This window comes from Bos mutus, chromosome 28 (assembly GCF_027580195.1).
Source record: "Bos mutus isolate GX-2022 chromosome 28, NWIPB_WYAK_1.1, whole genome shotgun sequence".
Lineage (NCBI taxonomy): Eukaryota > Metazoa > Chordata > Mammalia > Artiodactyla > Bovidae > Bos > Bos mutus.
This window is the reverse complement of record NC_091644.1, coordinates 12,286,481-12,308,751: the sequence shown is the minus strand read 5'-3', so window position 1 is coordinate 12,308,751 and position 22,271 is coordinate 12,286,481. Positions and strand designations below refer to the sequence as shown.

Genomic DNA, 22,271 nt, shown 5'->3' with positions numbered 1-22,271 from the left:
ACTTCCTCCCACTGGTCCCTATACTATTGACAGTAAGCCTGCTGCCCTTTGAACACAGAACATCCCCCAGTCTTCTCTCCAAAGGGGGCCTCCCTGTCCTGCAGCCACGCCTCCTGAGAGTGCCTGGTAGCCAGCGTTCCCTCCCCATTCCGGGGAGGGCAGATGGGAGAATCACGAGGTCAGTAGGATCTGATAAAGACCTCGGTCAGGAGCAGGGGCACCTCTTCCTGTCTTTATCTGGAATTGCCCTGGTCTCCTTTCCTTGCTGCCAAGCCACTTCAGTTCCTATTCCCTTCTTTCTTGGACTCTGTGCCCAACCTTCTTGGCATCTGAGCTTCTCCTGTGAGCACTGTCCGAATTTGCCCAGAACCTCAAGCAGTGGCTCTCTGAGTGGGGTCAGTGTGAGCAAGCGGACATGAGTCAGAGCAGCAACTCCACCTAATGACTAAGGATAAATGTCCCACCCAAAGCTCCTGGTTTCTAGCCTCTTCAAAAGCACAGGCTATCATAACCCAAAAAGCAAAACCACCCGCTCTAGCACTGAGACTCTGAAGTCTCAGGCTCTGGAGACCTCAAACAAGTCAGTTCCCTCCATGTATGTTTCACCACATACAAAGTAGCAAGGCTGGATTAGTTAATCCCCAAAATTCTTTCCAGCACTAACAATCCATGATCATTAAGTACCAAAGGAAACTGCACTGTAATTGCAGCTTTGAAGTATGTCCGGAGTAACAGTAGCAGCAATGAGAGCTCCGACCCCAAATGAATCACCATGATTAACAGTTGTTACTATTAATATAATACCTTATACTGCAGCATGCTTTTCCATTTACAAAGCACTTTTATACACATTATCTCATATGACCCTCATAAGAACCCAATAAAAGTGATGGGAAAGATGGTATTTCTTTTGCACACATTTCGTTTGCACACATTTCTTTTGCACATATCAATTTCAGTGGCCATTCAACTGAAGCAATAGTGCAAAGCCCTGCACATTGGCCTCTTAACACCCCATCTTCATTCTGTAGCTTGCAGCTCTATCTGCTACCTTGAGGATCCACACACCCACCCATGACTCTGTCCCTAGAGGCTCTGACCAGGTTAGTTCAGGTCACTCACCCTACAAGGAAACCCAGGTGCCCACCCTGGAGAAGAAAGCATACACGGTGTGCTCAGAGCCACTTGGCTCAGTCCATCCAGCAGGCTCTTGGAGGCACAGTCCTGACTCAGAGGGGAGGTGACAGCATCATCCCACATTTGCTTCCCTGCTGCTCGAAATAGAACAGACGAGATATCACAGTTCACATGCTGATCTCACTGCAGCATCAAATGCTTCAAAATAATTAAATACAAGGAAATGGGAGTATGAAGAAGAGAGCCCCAATTTCCACGTTACCATCAGGCAAATGATAGCAAAGGGACGGTAGACAGAGTCAAGGTGAGGGACAGCTCCTCTGCAGGCACCAGGTGAGCTCCAGTTCTGTCCTACATGGGCCACCTTGGCCAAGCCTTCCTACCGGTAGCAGTGCGGTCACCCTTCACCATTCAGCTGGTATGGTCAAAGGGTAAGAGCCGTCTTCCCCCCTCTCACCACACACCAGGGTGGGGGATACGCTCAGATCAGCTTCCGCTGTCCCCTCACCAAGCAGTCCCGTTCTCCCACGCACAGAGGTTGGCCCTGGCATGCCAGCATGTATCTGCGCTGTATCAGAAAGGGCCAGGCGGGTGACAGCTTTGTTCTCGAGCCCACTGTCCCTGCACCTGTGCCTCGCCTTGCGTAGGCACCAACGTCTCTAGGCTGTGACCCACTCAGCTCCGAAAAGGGGTTAAAAACATCCACCTTACCTCTCCCTCACAGAGCTGTCAAAGGACAGAGTGAAATCACACTTGAGAAGACAATCTGGAAATGCAAAGTCCCACATGGCATTCAGAGATCTTGGCACACCAGGCGCCTGGGGTCAGCACCGACCATCTGGGGCACATGCTGGCCTCCACTGCCCAGCCTGCCTCTGGTCAGCGGCATGTGGGCAGGTCAGCTGACCCATGAGACCTTCCCTCACACAATCCCCTTCTCTCTTTTCCCCTCTGGCAGCTGGGGACACAGAGGCAGCCTCTGGGGACCTATAGAGCCATGGACAGAAGGAACCTGGATCCTTGACCAGACACTTGGGGATTGCCTCATCAGGAACACCCACTTGGGTGTTAATGATAAACATCACGGAGGTGGGAGATGTCCATCATTGTGTTAAGTTACCGAAGTTGGAGATAGTAGGCAAACCACCTTGACCGCAGGGTGACCCGTGGAGTCACTGCTTCAAAAACTCGGGCAATGGAGTTAGTTGCAAATTCAAGCAAAGGGAGCAAAATGTTATAGCAACAGACAGCCAAGTTCCCTCATATTTCCTCCAACCCATGATAGGATAAAAATGAGACCATACAGGAACTTCCCCGGCAGTCCAGTGGCTAAGACTCTGCACTCCCAAGGCAGGGGGCCCAGGTTTGATGCCTGGTCAGGGAACTAGATCCTACGTGTCACAGCTAAGACCCGGCACAGACATATAAATAAATAAATGTTTACAATGAGACCATAAAAATGATGTTCCCAGACTGATGGACACCAGGGTCCAAGAGTTCTCTGTTATGGCAGAGTTAGCCAGTTTGAGGAATGGTCAGTACACATACTTGCCCAAATGTAACCAACCATGATTGAGTTTGTGGTTGAGACCTACTTCCTTTTCGCCATTGCCTAGATTTTCACTCCTGACAATAAAGATGACATGGATCAACCTCTAAATAGTCAGACACATTAGGTTATCCAATCAGAGTGTCAAATGTCCTCATAATGTGGACAGACTGTGCTGGAAGGGACTAATAATCCACCAGGAAAATAAAAAGGACAAAGGATCTGAAAGACAGTAAACAAACATAAAACAGAAACATATCGACTGATGAAATGTCTGCCCTGACTCCTGAGAAATAGATACAAAATGAAACAGCGGTGAGACACGCCTCACGCATCAGCTTGGCAAACTCAAAACGTGTGACAAGACCCTGTGTGGCCAACGGCACTCTCTTGGATGGGGACACTGGTCCTTCTCCAGAGGGAAGTCGGTTTCGTAATATCTATCAACACATAAGTGGCAAATCCCTTTTGACTCAGTGGTTCTGCTTCTAGAAATCTACCCAACAGATATCCTCATACATCTGCCAAAAGACTCCTGCACAAGATGACTCATTGTTTGAACTGGGACAGATAGGAAACGGCCTAAGTGCCCAACAGTACGACTCACCAAGTACATACAGCTATAAAACAGATGAGAAGTCAACCTCAAAGTTTACCAGATCCCATTGGGAATGTTGAGGGGTGGGGTAGGGGTCAAGTACACACCCACCGCCGTTCTACCCACATGCGCAGGCGCATAAGATGAGATGCTCGGAGGGAGCCTTATCCTTAAGAGCTCCGGGAGCACGAGTCAGCACCCCATGACAAGGTGTGACTGTATCCACGCTGCTCCTCAAAATAAGCTGCTGTGCTTATTTTCAGCGTATGGAAAATCAACCATAATGCAAACAACACAGCAGCAGCTGTGTTTCCATCCTCTTGGTGATCCTGACGTCACAACCATCAAATGCAACCTCCCCAAAACAGCAAATGATGTTCCCGGCAGCACACTCCGAAAGGCTACACACCTTCCGCCGAGAGAGAGAATTCCAGGGCTGTCCTTTTTTGTAGGTGTGATCTCCCCTGTTCAGAGCAGCAATTTAGCAACTTGCGTGCAAAGCCATCTGAGCCTTAGGAACAGTTCTACCATAGAAAGCAGTCACACAACCTTTCTGGAGAGAAATCGAACACTATCTATTAAAATGAAATATACATGTGCCCCCGACCTAGAAATCCCACGCTCCAACAAGGAGAATAGAAGCACCAGAACGGAAGGCAACACGTACAAGGGTGTTTATTACAGTACTGCCCTAGTGAGTAAAGAAACAGCCTGAAAGTCCATCAGAAGAGAGCGGCTGACAGTGGGGAGAAGGAAGAGGGAAGGGGCAAGAAAGGAGACAGGGATTAAGAGGTATAAAACACTATGAATAAAATAAATAAGCTACAAGGATATATTCTACAGCACAGGAAATATAGTCAATATTTTACAATAACTTTAAACAGAGTACAATCTATAAAAGTTTTGGATCCCTATGTTGCACCCCTGAATCTAATATAGTACCATAAATCAACTATACTTCAATAAAAATAAGATTAAATGGAGTATAAGCTGTAAAAGTTTTGAATCCCTATCTTGTACACCTGAACCTAATATGGTATTATAAATCAACTATACTTCAATAAAAAAATAAGACGTAAGAAAAATTAGAAAAAAAATATTTAAGAGAATGGCTAAATCAAGCATTACATGAGTATTTGGCAACTGGTTTTTTTTTATGTATTTATTTATTCTAGGTTGAGCTGGGTCTTCATTGCTGCACTCAGGCCTTCTCTAGTTGCGGCAATCAAGGGCTACTCTTCATCGTAGTCCAGTCTTCTCATCGCAGCGGCTTCTCTTGTGCAGCACAGGCTCTAGGGCGCACGGGCTCAGTAGCTGTGGCGCACAGGCTTAGTTGCTCCACGGCACATGGAATTCTCCTGGACCAGGGATCGAACCCGTGTCCCCTGGTCTCTGCACAAAGTTTGCTTTCTCAGTAAATTCTACCCTGACATCTTCATTCAAAATTATAAAGGGGGGTGGGGGACTTTTTCAGCTTTATTTTTCTCAGTAGAACTGACACCTTAGATATCTCACTAGTAGATACTTCCTCCTTCCAGACGATAAGCTCCATGAAGGCAGGGATTTCATCTCTGGCTCACTGGGTACCCCCTGCTGCTGCTAAGTCGCTTCAGTCGTGTCCGACTCTGTGCGACCCCAGAAACGGCAGCCCACGAGCCCCCCTGCCCCAGTCCCTGGGATTCTCCAGGCAAGAACACTGCAGTGGGTTGCCATTTCCTTCTCCAATGCATGAAAGTGAAAAGTGAAAGTGAAGTTGCTCAGTCGTGTCCGACTGTTAGCGACCCCATGGACTGCAGCCTACCAGGCTCCTCCATCCATGGGATTTTCCAGGCAAGAGTACTGGAGTGGGGTGCCATCGCCTTCTCTGGATCTAGCACAGCGTCTGTCAATTCCACTGAATGAAGGGAAAACCTGTTTGCACCAGGAGGAGTGACTGGCAACATGCATATGAGGCTTTCACCACCAGTGGGGTGAAGCTGCAGCAGATAGCTGTCAAAGAGGAAATAAGACTACCTTTTCTTCTGTGTTATTTATTCCCCCAGTTGCAGTGAATGTATGTCATTGTTATAACTGTTGCAGAGGCACTGAATAAAATTAAAAAGTAAAGATGTAAATCGGACTAAGAGGAAGCAGTGGAGGGTTGGGCTAGTCAAAATGCAGGGAGAGAGAACCCAGAACACACCCAACAACTACCGCTGGCCTCTGTGTTCCCTGTTTCCATCTCAGGCCAGGCACCCTCAAAGCGAGCCCTACCCAGCATCTCACACACAAGTGCTCTAGGAAGGACGAGATGTTGCTCATACAAGACATCACAGGGACCTCCCTGGTGGTCCAGGGACTAAGACTCCCCGCTCCCCGTGCAGGGGACCTGGGTTCATTCACTCCCTGGTCAGGACACTAGATCATCCCACAAGCCACAACTAAAGAGCAAAGATCCTGCATGCCACAGCTAAGACCTGGCAGAGCCAAATAAGCGAAAATAAATGTATACAGAAAGAAATCACAGAGTGCACTCTAACCCAAATGTAAATGCTTCTGGACCATGGCTCCCACAGAGCCCTGCCTCTGCCAGAGATGAGCAAGGGGAGACCAGCACTAGGAAAGGATGAAGTCTGAAGAGGGCAATCAGGGAATAGCACCAGGGAAGGAGCACTGAACTCCCTGGGAGGCCAGGTCCCAGTTCTTCCCCCGATGCACAGAGTGACCTTGGGAAAGGTCACTTTAACCTCTCGGAACCACAGATTCCTCCCCTGTGAAAATCAAAATAAAGCTACCTGTCCTTTGTCACACTGCACACAGACAAGGAGACAGTCACTGCCACGGATGCCACGTGGATGATGTCAAAACCCCTCACTACACAGAGCCCTGGTTTCCTCAACTCTGCTTTCTGGTTTTTTGCCATTGGTCTATGAGAAAAGTATGTATTTTCATACATGACCTTTGGCCACTTGGCTGAACTCTGTCGCTTCTAATAATTTATAGATTCAGAGTCTAGGATTTCCTCTAATCAGATGATCAGATCACCAGCAAATAATTACGCTTTTATCTCTTCCTGCCTGTTGCTCATGTCTCTCTTGTGTTTCTCCTGTCTTATTGCGCTGGCTCAGATCTATAGTTCATCAGTGAACAACAGAGGTAACGGGATTCCTGTCTTATTCCTAACTTGAAGGGAATGTGTCCCATGTTTATCTAGTAAGAATAACATTGGCTACAGATTCTTGTACGTATCCATCACCAAATTTAAAAAATTCCTTTCTGTGCCGAATTGGTTGATGTTTTCTCATGAAATGCCAACTGCATTATATTTGAATGCTTTTCCAGCAATTAAAGAGATCATCACATGATTGTCTCCCCCTTAATATGCTTTTGATTTTCATTTTAACTGAGGTATAGTTGATCTACAATATTGTGTTAGTTTCAAGTGTATAGCACATCAATAAGTGTGTGTGTACTCTTCAGATTCCCTTCCTATAAAGGTTATTACAAATATTGAGCACAGTTCCCTTTGCTATACTGCTGCTGCTGCTGCTGCTAAGTCGCTTCAGTCACGTCCGACTCTGTGGACCCCATAGACGGCAGCCCACCAGGCTCCACCGTCCCTGGGATTCTCCAGGAAAGAACAGTGGAGTAGGTTGCCATTTCCTTCTCCAATGCATGAAAGTGAAAAGCAAAAGGGAAGTCGCTCAGTTGTTTCTGACTCTTCGTGACCCCATGGACTGCAGCCTACCAGGCTCCTCTGTCCATAGGATTTTCCAGGCAAGAATACTGGACACCCCAACCCAACGCTGACTTTTCAAGGTCAAGATCAAGCCTCTGACCCCAGTCATATGATGTCATTCTACCTCAGCTCTAGAGCTCTCCTAATGGCTGCCTTTGCTCTTCAATCCTACAGCTCCCTAAGTTAATCTCCTCCACCTCCACCCCACTCACTCACCAGTTCCTACAATGCCACAGGCCTTCACCTGTATAAAGGGGATGTCAAGACAAGGTAGAATGTCAACCCATCTCTACGTCATGAAAATTCATCCCACATCCCACATCCCACACCCCATGGGATGAATTTTCACAATGTAGAGATGGGTTGACATTCAACTGTGGGAAGGGAACCAATCATATGATTTTCTCAAGATGAACAGCTCATTATCGTGATGTAAACACTGCACCCTCCACCTTGGCGCATTTCAAGATTCACACAAAACTATTCCAAACTGGAGAGAATACCTCAGGCCTGGAATTGTAGTCCGCTTTCCACTCCCAAGGGTATATAAACAGAGATGGGAATGCCCTCCTCCTCAATATTGTTATACAAGGGAGTGGCCCAAGGTCTCTCCATCTGTGAAGTGAGAGAAACAGACCAATCGAAAGGAAAAGGAGGAGCAGGAAGTAGGATGTATTGAGCATTTCCAAGCAGTCTATACACATTCCCTCCTGGTCCTCACAACAGCCCTTTTAGGTGTTAGGATACACGGAGAAGTTGCTACCACACACACACACACACACACACACACACACCCTTGTTCAAGGTGACAGAGCCCAAGGGTGCACCAGGGCTCTGCTCCACTCCTTACACCTCTTCCATTCCGCCACCCTGTCTCCTTAGACAGGGTGTGAAACCGCTTGTTAAGCTGCCTAACACAGCGGCAGCCACATAATGGGTACTTAATGATTCTGCCCAGACTGAGATGGTCAAAGGTCCCTCCTGCTGAGCAAAGGCAATTTTCTCCTCCGCCAAGTCACGGAGAGACTTCACCCTGGCCCTTCGTGTACAGGAGGTCTGACCATGAGGCTTTTATGGCCAGCCCTTTCCACCTTTCCAAAATAAATTCAGAAACATGATCTCATCTAAGCATCACATCTCTTGACAGAGAGGGTCACCAAGGCTCACAAGTGAAGGGTCTGCCCAAGGTCCCACAGCTACACAACAAGTTCACGTCCAGGGACACCAGGAACCATGATGATCTCCATCCCAACCAAGGCCTCGCGGATGAAAAGAAAGGACAATCTCAAATAGGTCATCAAAGAGCAGCTACAGTTAAGGCTATGTTCAAAGCCAAGTTTGTGCTGTGGATCAGTGGGTGACGGGCACTCCATAACTGCCTGGCAACATGGATGAAGAAGCAGACAGCTCATGATCTGGCCAATCAAGCACAAACCATGCCATCACCTTAGACTCAGACCACATAACCTTTAACCCTTGAAGTACAAATCTATGCCTCTTTCGTAATCTAGGAACCAAAGTATCTATTGGTAGCTCCTTCCCACCAGCTCCAGGATGAAGCAGCTCCTGTATTTGGAAGTCGCAGTCTAGTTCCAAACGTATCTTTATTGTCAGAGGTCGTCTCCATGGTCCCTCCCCTCCCCACAGGCCCTGGTAAGCATCAAGGCCACTTCACTGGCCAGTGACTCAACCAGAAACTATGTGAACCTCAAGGCAATTTATTGGGCTTTAAGGACATGGCCAAAGTCAATCTGGTCAAGAGATGTAACAAATTATTTGGACCAAGAGCCAAAACAGAAGGTATAGACCTTGCTAATGCTTACATATCCAGGAAGAACTGAGTTCCCAGCAAGGAACAGCAGATGCCCAGCCCTTGTTCCTTTGTTTGCAAGAAGACTGATGCCACCTAAGAAACTAACCTTGCTTCTCACTAAAGCTGTACCATACTAAGGGATACCGAGGAATGAAACCGTCCTTTATACACTTCACCATTCCATTTGACCGATGGCTTTCTGGATTTATTCTAACTTGTGAGGCATAAACTCACCAGTATATGACAGCAAAATCTGATGGCATCTCCCATCTCCACCAGGGTCCTAAAGCCTAGGGTAGGAGAGAAAGATGGCCTTGTGATATGAATGTTCTGGGTTCCAGTGACTCTCAAGTCTGTTGCATACAGAACTGCTCAGAGAAAAGGATAGAGGCTCGCTCTTACAGCATGACATGGAGATCAGAGAGGTCACATGCCTATGACTCCATTTATATGAAATAACCAGAACAGACAAATCCTAGCCAAAAGCAGTTTAGCAGCTGCCAGACTGGGCAAAAAGAGGCAAAGGGGAGTGACTGCTCAGGGGTAAGGGTTTTCCTTTGGTAGGGGTGGCGATAAAAACGGTCTGGAATTAGATGGTGGTGATGGTTGCATAGCTCCGTGAATACACTCAAAACCAATTTAAATGGGTAATATTTATGATATATAAGTGATGTCTCAATAAAGATGTGTGATTTTAAATGTTGATGGTGGAGAGGAAATAAAGCGACTGCACCAAGTTAGGAAGTGCTTCTCTGCCTTACATCTGACCACTGCGCCGGGTCCCCATCCCCTCAACCCTTGGCAGTCCCATAGCTGTGGGACCAGCATCCTACGTGCTGTTCTTTGCTTGTCAAGCCCTCAGCAGGCGCCTCCTGCCAACCAATCACCCTCATCCCTGCTATGGACTCACGGCTTCTAAGCAACCAAAGCAGGCATGGGAACATTCTCACAACAGTCCCAGGAAACACCTCTGGGAATAGTCATTCATCTGGTAGAGAAGCTGGCTGCGTGGAGCCCAGGAAGGGGGAGGGCATGAAACCAGAGAGAAAGCCACCTTCCTCCTAGGAGAAGCGGGAGCTGGCAGGAAGCAAGACCCCGAGTCCGATGGCTGACATCATCATCCATGTTCTTCCAAGCTGTGTCGAAGTAAAAGTACAGTGTGAGGCTGAAGGCAAGACAGACTTCAGAGCAAAACAAATCAGGCAAAGAAACTGCTAGAGGTTCCATTAGCAAGACAGAGCCAAAAATTGGATTCCCCCATTCCCCCGTTGCCCTTGGGGCCCCTCAAACTGCTAAAAATAAAGCAACAGGCCCTGGTATTTGTGATGCTAGAGTTCTCAGGAGTCCCTGCAGGGCCAGCCTCCCTCTGGACTTCCTTCGATCATCCTTGCCTCCCTTTCTCTACCACTTCAGCATGGATTTCCACAGCACAAGGAGGGGTCCGGGAACGAGAAAAACATTTCCACTGATCAGAAGGCTGAGACAGATGTCCCACCACAAGGATGTGGTCTAGAGCTTGAGAATCAAACATGCAGATGATCAACTGAGCATCTATATCAGTGGGGATGGGGGGATGGGGGATGCAGATCCATTCAATGATTGAACACCCATTCCTACCCATTCCTACCCTCTGAGGTCCTGGCCACTTTTAGAGGAAGGAGTCATAAATGGGTGGTGGGGGCTTCCTCGGTGGTCTGATGGTTACCAACCAACACAAGGTTACCTGCCAACACAAGGACATGGGTTTCCATCCCTGATCCAGAAAGATCCCACATGCCGTGGGGCAACTGAGCCCATGAGCCGCAACTACTGAGCCTCATGCCCTAGAGCCCATGCTGTGCAATAAGAGAAGACACTGCGATGAGAAGTCCATGAACCACAACTACAGAGCAGCTCCTGCTCACTGCAACTAGAGAAAGCCTGCATGCAGCACCGAAGACCCAGCACAGCTACACATAAAGAAAGAAATTTTCTAAAAAATGACAACTCCCTTACAAGTACAATCTAGAGTTGAATTAAAACAAAAGTGAGTGCTGGGGGAGAAGAGCTGGGGCAATATGTAAGCCTGAGCTCATGCCCACCCTCTTCGATTACACAGCAGGGAGCACCACCTCTTGCTCCCTCCATAGACCCCCACACTCATGCAGAACCATAGTCTCTTGGAGAAAGAACAGCCTCAGAGCACTATAGCTGGGTGATATGAGTGTACACCTTCTATCCGACTGCCTGGCTTCCGATCCCAGCTCCAGCCCTTCCTACCAGAGTGACCTTGGACAAGGTACTGAACCTCAGTTCTCCATCTCTAAATGGATGATGCAATATTTCCTACCTCACAGAGTTAATCTGAAGCTCTTACAAAAGTGCCCAATGCATAAAAATGTACAATAAGCTCCAGGTGTTATTGGGGACCCACTAACAGTGTCTCTCTAAGGAAGCTACCAGCACTGGGGGCTGGGCAACTTTTGTCTGTCCAGGGCTGCCCTACGCATGGCAGGATGCTGACTCTTCCCAGCCCCTGGGAAGTAACTGCTCACAGCCAAATAATGCTCCTTTAGACTTGGTGGCAGTCAAGGCAGCTGAGTGGGGAGGACAGGATTCATACCGTATTTGTGTGACCCTAAACCCATGCCTTTAACCCTCCACCAAACTGCCTCCTGTAAAACCACAGCAGACACAGAAAGTCTTTCTGTCAAGGATGGTAAGAAACAGAGAAATAGGAATTGAAATAAAATAAGCCTCTTCAAAAACAAACGATTGGCAGTCATCATTCATTTTTAAAAGTTAACACATTCTACTCTTCAGGTCTTTTGAGGTTACCTGAGGTCAGAGCTCAGAAACTAGGTGGTCACGCCCTTCCTAAACATTAGCCGATGGCTCTCATGGGAGGTGGGCACCTGGAAATTCAAGGCTTTTCTCTGAGGGCCTCAGGGTGACTGGAAACCCTGGGTCCTGGCTTTACTGCCTTGGTCCTCCCCAGCCTTCTCCTTTCACAGGCAGCTAGAGGTGGCCACCCTATGCCACTGCAGCCCACCGATGCTTGGGGACACCCCAGAGGGCTGGTTCCCCCTGAGGCGTGGCTCCAAGAACAGTGACCCATAAAACAGCCTGGAGGCTGTACACGAAGGAACAGCCATAAAAAGTGGCAGTTCTAATTGTGGCTACCTGAGCATCTGGAACAAAGAAGCCGCAGAGGGATGCCCCCCACCCTCACCAGGACCCCACCCAACTGCTGCCCGGGGACACGGGATGGTTCCCCGAGGCCACGTGGAAGAAGAGGCCCCTCTCGAGCTGCCAGGGGCTGTACAGGAGGCCCTCCTTCAATGAGGTCAAGCAGATGATGCAGGAGAGAGCTGGCACCCTGCCCACCGCCGGGAAGGACTTCATGAACAGCACCCTCACCTTTCCTAAGCCTAAAAGCATGCCAGCAAGGTGGGTGGGATTCCCACCTTTCAGATCAGGAAACTGAGGCTTAGAGAAATGACACAGCTAGAAAAGGACTGCCTTGCACCTCAAGCCAGGTCAGTCTCCAAACATGGGCTTTGCCCACCTTCTTCTTCCAGGGTGGCCCCTGGAGAGGCTGGATGGCAGGGCTTCACAGCCTGCCAGCCGTCTGCTCAATGTCCACCGCACACACACACACACATCCACACACACACAGGGCACGTGGGCTTCTGCTGGGACAGCCCCCCACGGAGTCTCAGGGGAGTGAGCCCCAAGCAGCCTCCCCACACTCTGCCATGGCCGGGGGAGGAGGCAGGCACCATCTCCCACTCCCCCTTCTGGAAAGCTTTTCCACATCCCAGGCCAGGCCCTGCAGGCCCTGGGGCTAAAGAAACAACGGCAATGTTAACAGAAGCAGCTCATTCTTAGGGTGTTTCCTAAATGCCGCATGCTCCCCCATATTAGCTCACCACACGGGCGCACTCTCCATGAGGAGAGGCCCATTTTACAGAAAGCCAACACGCAGGGATACGCAGCTCATCCAAGGTCATGCAGCTGTGAGTGGCAGAGCCAGAGCTGAATCCACGCTCCCCACGACACCACCCCGACTCTGGGGACACAGCCACAGATGCATCCCCTCACACCACCTTCTGGCCATGCTGGAAGGGCTGTGGCCTGGGTCTCCTCCTCAGGATCCACCCTCCACCCTTCCCAAGGCCCTCTGGCCTCCCCTGGCACCTCTGCCTTCGTCCCTTTGCAGCTAAAACTGCTAGACGGCCAGGCTGACTCTAAGTTGGGCTCATCCTGTCCCATTGCCGTTCCAACTGTCAGTAAGGAAAGATGAGACCATCGGGTACCAGCCCCTCCTCCAGAGAAATGCTCAGACCCCAAAGGTCCTTGACACAGCACCCCTCCTTAGAGTCAAGAAAGACATGTTTGCTTCTGGAAGTTGCCTTTTTCCTAAGTCCTTTCTGGGGCACCAAGTTGAGAGGTCCAAGCGAATGGCGCCACTCCATCACGGGGTTCCCTTGGTGACCTGGAGCCCTCCTTTTCTGAAGCAGGCAGAGCCATCTGGAATTTACCATGTTCAGCCAACAAACTCTTGCGAAGGGCCATCTTGGTGGTTCCAGTGCCACCTTGGGCACACTGACCAAGCGGAAGAACCTACAAGAACTTTGGGCAATGGCAGTGGCCTTGCCTCATGCCCTCTCCCTGTGACTGTCTCCAATAAATTACCCTAGCCAGCTTCCAGTCTGACTCACCTCATCTGATAGGTGATGTGATGGTGGAAACAAAGACCTGGGTGATGGACTTGGAAGCTGGAGGAAGGAGCCAGAAGATAAGGAATACAGGTGGCCTCTGGAAGCTACAAAACACAAAGAAAGGATGGTCTCCCTTGGAGCCTCCAGAAGAAGCAGCCCTGTGAAGCCAATTACAGACTTCTGATCTCCAGAGTTGGAGGAGAATAATTTGTGGTGTCTTAAGCCACTACACAGAGAAGGCAATGGCACCCCACTCCAGTACTCTTGCCTGGAAAATCCCATGGATGGAGGAGCCTGGTAGGCTGCAGTCCGTGGGGTCGCAAAGAGTCGGACACGACTGAGCGACTTCCCTTTCACTTTTCACTTTCATGCACTGGAGAAGGAAATGGAAACCCACTCCAGTGTTCTTGCCTGGAGAATCCCAGGGACAGCAGAGCCTGGTGGGCTGCCGTCTATGGAGTTGCACAGAGTCGGACACGACTGAAGCAACTTAGCAGCAGCAGCAGCAAGCCACTAAATGTATGGTTATTTGTCACAGCAGCAATAAGAAACTAATACACACACTCAGTCCACCTGAGGAGGGAGTGCACTTTCTCCAGACTCGGCACCATACTAGCCATGGGCGGTTAAGCCACGAGCATCAGGGACCCTTTCCTGTCCTCCTAGAGATTTTGGTTGTTCTCCTCCTGTCTTCCTCCCTAGGGTCCCTGTGGCCTGGAATACACTGTCATCGCCTCTCTAAGTCCTCCCCAGCCTTGCAGCTTCCAGCCCACTCCCTCCGTGAAGTCACTGGAGCCATGGGGATGTCAAAAAGTACCAACTCCTCCACACTTTCTTTGCCCACCCTGGCTGGCCAACACCTCTCTCCTTACAACTCACTTCTGCAGAGAAGCCTTCCTGGGGCCCTGCAGCAGATGAGAACAGACCCCTGCCACATTCCATGGTCCTTCATCCCACTCTAGACTTCCATGTGTGTGTGTGTGCACACGTGTGTGTGTATAGTTGGGAGGAAAGATCTAGCCACAGCATAGAACCCTCACCGCAGAGTCCTGGGGTGGCGTGTTCTGGTAGAGTGGGGAGAGGGTATCGGGGAAAGTGCCCACAACTGATGGGGGGGTGGTAAGGGGGATTCAGGAGAGAACAAGACATCCACCATCCCTCCCTTCAGGGCCAAGTAATCCTATTGTCAGGGCCTGATGAAACAGGTCATCTCCTCTTCGTGGGCACTTTCCCCTATACCCGCTCTCCAACTCTGCCAGAACATGTCACCCCAGGACTCTGCGGTGAGGGTTCTATGCTGTGGCTAGATCTTTCCTCCCAACTACATAGACTCCCTGAAGGCAGGAGCCTCATCTTCCCCTCCATCGACACTCACTGACAGACAGGACTCAGAGCTCCCAGGGGCCAGTGGCATTGGGCGCTCACCTAGACTAGGACAACAGTCCCAGGATTTGGTCAACAGCACGTTTAAAGATAAAGAGTATGAAAGTCTTTGAATAATCACATTCTTTAAAAAAATAAATAAAAGCAGCTGACTGGCACATTCAAGACTAAATCAGAAATAAGAGGAAGTCTCAGCTCAAGTCTCAGAACACAAAAAGAGATAAAGCCCCAAACAGATGCCAAAGCCTTCAGGGCGGACGCTCATCAGCACCTTCAGGCGGTGGCCAAACCCTTCTGGAGCAGAGGATGCAGGTAGAGTGCGGCCCCTATGAGGGAGGAACCACTAGGGAAAAGCAGGAACAAGGTGGCAGAGATAACCATCTCCAACCAGAGGACACCACCGAGTCCCACCCTCGGGCCCCACGCCTCCTGCTCCTCAGCCTGGAGCACGTTCTTCCCCCCAGTTCTGCCCGGGCACCTCTGTCCTCAAGCTGATCTCAGCTCAATGACACATCCTCAGACAGGCCTTCTCTGGCCACCCACCGAGGGAGCCCCTCGAGCACCCTTGATCCCATCCCCCAGTTTTCTCCGGCGTGCCGCTGGAAATAATTCATTTATTGATTGATTGTTATCTGCCGGTCCCTGCTCCCAACCCAGCCTTCTTCCTTCCTGTCCTCCCAGGACTTCAAACACTGCCTGGTGTACGTGGGTGCTTAAGAAGGTAGAATGATTCCTCACTGTCCAGATATGGAAGATACTGGGATACAGAGGCCCCCCCTCACAGAGCCCCAGTCTGATGGCTCCCCAAAAAGTAAACAGCCCATCAGTGAGTCTTCCTCTCTCTCTTTCTCCCTCTCTCTTTCTTGCACAGAATCTCTTTCTTCTCCAGCCAGCCGGCAGCACTGCCCATTTAATGATGGTTAAGACAGGAATGGAGAATCTTGAGGTTAAGCACAGCAGATCCCACTCAAAAACTGCTCGCTGGTTAAGTGAAAGAGCCAGACACAAAGGCCACGTTACGGGATTCTGTTTATATGAAAAGTCCAGATTAGGCCCATCCAAGAGATAGAAAGTAGATGAGCCAGAGGCTGGGAGGAGGCGAAATGGAGAGTGACTGCCTAGAAGGTTCAGGGCTTCCTTTCGGAGGGATGAAACTGCCCTGTAATTAGATGATAGTGATGTTTGCGCAACTGTGCGAATATACTACTACTGAAGTTGTACGCTTTAAAAGACTGAATTTTATCTCAGTTAAAAAAAGAAATGGGCGTAAATGGTCAGTGGTGTCTCTTTGTGACCCGATGGACTCCAGCCCACCAGGCTCCTCTGTCCATGGGATTTTCTAGGCAAGAATACTGGAGTGGGATGCCATTTCCTTCTCCAGGAGATCTTCCCGACCCAGGGATCGAACCCACATCTCCTGCATTGTGAGGTGGATTCTTTACCACTGCACCATTGAAAACTACCATGGAGTGGTCAGAATTGCAGTCTCAGAGTCAGACTGTCCAAACTCATCTCCTCAATTGAGCCACAAGCTGTGTGAACTCAGGAAAATTACTTGGCTTCTCTGTACCTCCTCCACTTCCTTCTCTGTAAATGGGGGTAATAACTGTGCCAACCTTGAGAGAGTGTTGTAAAAACTAAATTTGACCCTGATATGTAGGGGACTTTGGTTGACAGCTTTCCAAATGTCCATCTTCCCATTTTCTTGCAGACGCTATTTTCCATTCAGGCATCTTTGAGGTTCCGACTGTACCACCTGGCCTCAGCCTATCCAATTAGATTGACCCTCAGGACTTGTGCAAGGTATGCTAGAGCAAAGATGCTTTATTTTCTGCCATGCATGAACATAACAGCATGTGTATTCTGGAGCTGTGGCAGCCATCTTGGAAACCAGAGGCAAAGCAACCTCAAGATGAGGCCACTTGTAAAGAAAGTAGACTAGAGAGACAGAAAGAAACTGAATCCTTGGAGACATCATTGAACCCCTGGATCACACTTCACCTGAAGTCCCTTAAATTCTATGAGCCAAAGAAGTCCCTTAAATGTTTAAGCATTTCTGTAAAGTTGTCATTTCGGCTACTAGAAATCAAAACCCTCATAATTGACTCAGATATATAAAGTCCTTCATTCTGGGTCTGGCACATAGCAAATTCTCAAAAGTGTGAGCTACTGTGATTTTTTTTCTAAACTTATCCTATGCTATTCACCAGGGTCGATGTTCACCCAGACGTCTAAAGATGAATACTATTGGCTTATCACCAGATACCGGCTTATCACCTTATAATCCAATTCCATGTCCCTGTGATGGCAAGCCACAGACAACTTCCCCAAAGATGCTACACCGAGTGCATACAACAGGCACTCCTGGGGTGACAGGACCAGGGGAGCAGAGGGAGGAGGCTGAGAGAGGAGAAAGGCACGTTACCATAACCCAACAGAGGGGATCAAAGTCTGCAAAACGGTCAGGCGTACATTTGCCTCCTTGCATGATTTAAGCTGAAAGTGGTCAAGGAAGAAGATGGGAGTCCCAGTGGCTTTCTACTGTCTCCTGGCTCCCTCTGCTCCCACACAAGGGCCAGATCCAAACACACCCCATCCAAGAACATATGGAGGAAAGCACACATCAGGGCTCAGCAGCAGGTCTTATTACCACAAACCCCAAAGACAAGGCACATATTCCACAAATGTGGCCAGAGGCAGCACATCCTAAAACGTGTGCGCAAAGCTGGCTAAACTGTTCAGAGTCTAGTCAGTTCCCCTTCGCCAGCACACCCTAAAACGTGTGCGCAAAGCTGGCTAAACTGTTCAGAGTCTAGTCAGTTCCCCTTCGCCAGCACATCCTAAAACGTGTGCGCAAAGCTGGCTAAACTGTTCAGAGTCTAGTCAGTTCCCCTTCGCCTCATTTCTCTTCTTCTTCCCTCTTTTCCTCCCAGTGCAGCAAGAATGTGATGCGTGAAACAATTATTCTTCAGAACCCAGGGGCAGGTGGGAAGCCACAAATCCAGAGAAGGCAAAATGTAAATGATGCAAAAAGAGATCAAGATCCATGAATATTCATCTTCCTTCCCCTTATGATGGAAACCAGGTTTGAGAAGGATCATCGAGCTCCATTTCCTCTGAATTCCTCAGAGGAATTCACGGTCGGCTTCTCATCTTTCTACCTGAACACAGAACATGAGGAAGCGTTCTCGCTTCCAGGAACTGGTGGTTACACAGGTATGTGTATACGCGACTGAAAATCCACCCACCTCGATATTTAAGATCCGTGCGTTCCCTGTGTGTATTTAGACCTCAATTTTAAAAGTGAAAGTCAAAAGACTGGCAGACTGATTCTCATCCTTCACAGCATGTTTCAAACGTGACATTCTAGTGGGGAGAGCCTTCCTCTCTCACCACTGAGAATAAGTCCCTGCCTCTTCACCTTGCCCTGCACACATCTCTGACATAGCTCCTGGCCCCAAACAAAACAATGAAAGTGAAGAGTCCTCTAGAGGCTGTTTGCTCCCAGTAAGACAAACCTGGGGCTGATTCATTTCTGGATCCGCTTCATGGGGCAAAGGCTTATAGTAATTGTTTATTGTGGGAATAATTTCGAATGGTCTAGAACTCTGTCCCACACAACAGGACTGGAAGCTCTCAAGGTCTGTGTCTTCCAGCTCCAGGGACATCTGTGTGACCCCAGAGGGGTGAATTAACCTCTCTGAGTCTCAGCTCCTGAACAGCACCTGCCCTTCAAGGATGCTGTGAGAATTTTATCAGCTAAGATGTAGTAGCCATGTATGGATGTGAGAGTTGGGACATAAAGGCTGAGCACCAAAGAATTGATGCTTTAGAACTGTCGTGCTGGAGAAGACTCTTGCGAGTTCCTTGGACAGCGAGGAGATCAAACCAGACAATCCTAAAGGAAATCAGTTTTGAATACTCATTGGAAGGACTGATACTGAAGCTCCAATACTTTGGTCACCTGATGGGCTGACTCATTGGAAAAGACCCTGATGCTAGGAAAGATTGAGGGCCAGAGGAGAAGACAGCAACAGAGGATGAGATGCTTGGATGGCATCACCGACTCAATGGACATGAGTCTAAACGAACTCTGGGAGATGGTGATGGACAGGGAAGCCTGGCATGCTGTAGTCCACGGGGTTGCAAAGAGTTGAACACAAATTAGTGACTGAACAACAACAAAGATGCAAGGCAGCCAGTTCAGAAGGCAACGAATTTTAAGCTCTCAAGATATAGCAAGTCCCCTGCCCCACCTTCTCCCAGTCACAGTACAGGGTTTAAAACTTCCCAGGAGCCCGATAAACCCTGGTTGACTGAAACCGAGCAGCCCTACCTGGGGTGCTCTGTGTCTCTCTGCAATACATGTTCTGCCTACGTACAGAACTCAAAGCCAGTCAGGCCCCAAAACAATGCTTTTGTCTAAAATCAGACCCAGTGGGGCTAACAGTAAATCGGGAAGCTCGTGGGAGCGTTTGGGCCAACTGAACGTGGATTCCTGAGGGGAGGTGGTTCAGGCTACAGGCCAGCTCACACAGCAACCTCAGTGCACACCTAAGGCCTAATTAGCCTAAATAGATGCTTCAGCTCTCCTCTGTTCTGTCACTCCCCGTGTGCAACAAAAATTATCATCTCTCTGTTCTCTGACAGGATGTTTGTGTTCAAGCTAAAATTGCTTTCTCTGTCCAATTTGCGGTAATTCTGTTCGGCATCGTGCGATGAGGAACTTGGCTCATCTCACCAGAGCGCGTGGCTGGCCTGACAGAGGTCCCTTCACACCGGGAATGAAAGTAGGAGATGGGGCCGGGCGACGGGGAGGGTGGAGAAAAGGACGAAGCTGTCATTTTACCAAACACAAGCAAAGACTGTCTGTAGGAGAGAAGCCGCCGTCTGACGCTCAGACACACAGAACACACAAAACACCCTTTCTTCTGGGGAAGTCGGGCGTGAGACACTTCAGGACCCCAGGCCAAGCCACCGGAAAGCGGGGTGGGGAGAGGCTTCCTTTGCACCCACATGCTGCCGCCGCCTGGGGCCTGGACGCGCGCCGGGTGTCGTCCTGGTGAAGGTGTCCTGAAAGGTTCAACCTCAGCTTCAAGGGATAATTAAATACCCTCAGTGCTCAAGAAGCCGCAGACAACAAAGAGATTCAGTGCCCAAAATATAAATGTAACCAGTGGGGACTATTAGTCAATTCATCAGCAAGAGTCTATTGAATGCCCCTGTGTTCATTCATTCGCCAAATTCCACCAAGTGCCCACTTTGTATCAGGTTTCGCGCTTGGTTCTGGGGATACAGAGGGAAGTGAAGTTCACAGCCCAGCACCTGCCAAATCCTGAGTGATCGAGAGTTAGGAGCTTACAATCTAGCCAGAGAGCCGGACAAGTGAAGCAATGTATAATTCTCCAGGGCTGGTCTCCATCCTGGACCTAACTCAGCACTTTGTGTAGGGTGACTTGACGGTGGGCTTGAATGTATCTGCTTCGGCTAAATGACATCATTCCACCTGGATCCACACTAAACATGGTGGCCACTAGCACCTGACTAGTTCTCACATGCTGGGTAGAACTTTCTCCATGGTCTTCATCTTACAACCAAGGAAGCTAAGGTTTAGAGAAAGCAACTTGCCCAGGACCACACAGCGCATCAGCGGGGAAGGCAAGAGCTGCGCCCAGGTCCTGGGGCCCAAATCCCCGGCCCTCCCCATCTCACCGCATAAGCAGAGGAAAGAGCACCCATGTCTGTCTCTCACTCAGCCCCAAATCTACGGTGGGTTCCCCCAAGGAAGCACCACCACAAGGGATACCCTTGGATCCTCTTCAGAGCCCAGCCCCATAGAGGACAAGTTGCCAGAGAACAAACTATTTGCTTAACTCAGGGACTGTGGCAGAATCAACTTGAGCTAAGAGGGGGCGGAAGGGGGAAAGAAAGGCGATCCGGAAGTTTTCCTGGAGGATCTTGGTGTACAGAGAATGTTTCTGATGCTTCAGAACACATAATCCCCAGTGGAGGAAAAAGTCCGAGAACAAATACTAGATGTTGCGTAAACCTTCAATCAGGCACCTGGCCTGACACAGTGCATCAGTAACATATGTTCCTCAATGGAAGAAACTCAAGGAACAGGTAAACCTGGTGTAAGTCAGAAACAGAGAAATATCAGATATTAAAGCATATATATGGAATCTACAAAAAATGGTACAGATGATCTTATTTGTAAGGCAGAAATAGAGACACAGCCATAGAGAACAAGCATATGGGTGCCAAGTGGGGCGGGGAGTGGGATGAACTGGGAGACTGGGATTGACATACACATACTATTGATTCTATGTATGAAAAGATAACCAATGAGAGCCTGCTGCGCAGCACTACTCAATGCTCTGTGCTGACCTGAATGGGAAGGAAACCCCCCAAAAGAAGGGATACTTGTATATATGCAGCTGATCCGCTTTGCTGTACAGCAGGAACTCACACAACACTGTGAAGCAACTACATCCCAATAAATATTAATTTAAAAAAAAAGAAAAATAAGAAGTAACCCCAGCAAGGAAGCTGAGGCTGGAGAAGGGCCTTCTTCAGGACCCTTACAGCCCCAAAGACCTCCTGTCCATTCTCAGCTCACTGGGCCCCTTGAATGCATTCACAGGATGAGAAGGCGGCTCAGGACAGAAGAGAGATGGGCCTACCAGACTCAACAGCCTCTTTGCAGACCCTCAGCCTTCTAGAAGAAGCACCTTCTGGGCCTTCCAACACCTTCCATCTCTTTTCTCCCCTTTGCTATGATCTCCATCTGTCTGAGGTCAAGGAAGGAAGGGGAGGGGGTGGTGCAGGGCAGAACACTTAGAGCCAAAGCCAAATCCTTACAAAAGCACCAGAGACCCACAAAACTGTCTCATCCAACTCTCATCTGGTACTCACTGTTGGCGTCTGGTTACCACGCTTCCTCAAAGGGTCTCTTCCTCCTCATCTTCCTGGCATCCTCATCCAGGGCTACTGATGGAGGAGAGAGGTCAAAATAGCACTCCATTGCATGATAGCAGGAGCCATCTGTTAAGCACCTAAGAGGCACTAAGAGCTCAAGGTGATCATCTCATTTAACCTGCACAAAAGACCCTACATGGCAAGTATTCTCAGTATTCACATTTTACTGCAGAAGAGAGTGAGCTTGCCAAGGAGAACTGTCCACAGCTACGGCGCTAGTGCAAGGCAGAGCTGGGACCCAAGCCCACCTTTGTCCAAATCCAAGGCTACGTTTAAAGAGACCAAGTCAACATTCAAAACGTGTGCTTCCCCTCTGTGGTGGGGAGGCTGGTAGGGGAATGACACATTGGCTCCAATGCTGCCAATACTCAAAGCATTTCTAGAACTTTTCT

General features: G+C 49.2%; 1 protein-coding gene across 15 annotated transcripts in view; it reads right to left on the bottom strand.

The window, feature by feature from the left end:
- Positions 1-22,271, bottom strand: part of KCNMA1 (potassium calcium-activated channel subfamily M alpha 1) — a 780,456-nt gene that overhangs the window by 733,658 nt on the left and 24,527 nt on the right. The window contains exon 1 of one of the 15 annotated variants that reach the window (XM_070364774.1): positions 13,519-13,815. The exons of the other annotated variants lie outside the window; for them this stretch is intronic. Coding sequence (XP_070220875.1) covers positions 13,519-13,800 — 282 coding nt within the window. The 5' untranslated portion in view covers positions 13,801-13,815. Of the gene's footprint in view, positions 1-13,518; positions 13,816-22,271 lie in introns of those variants that run through there. 15 annotated transcript variants of the gene reach the window in all.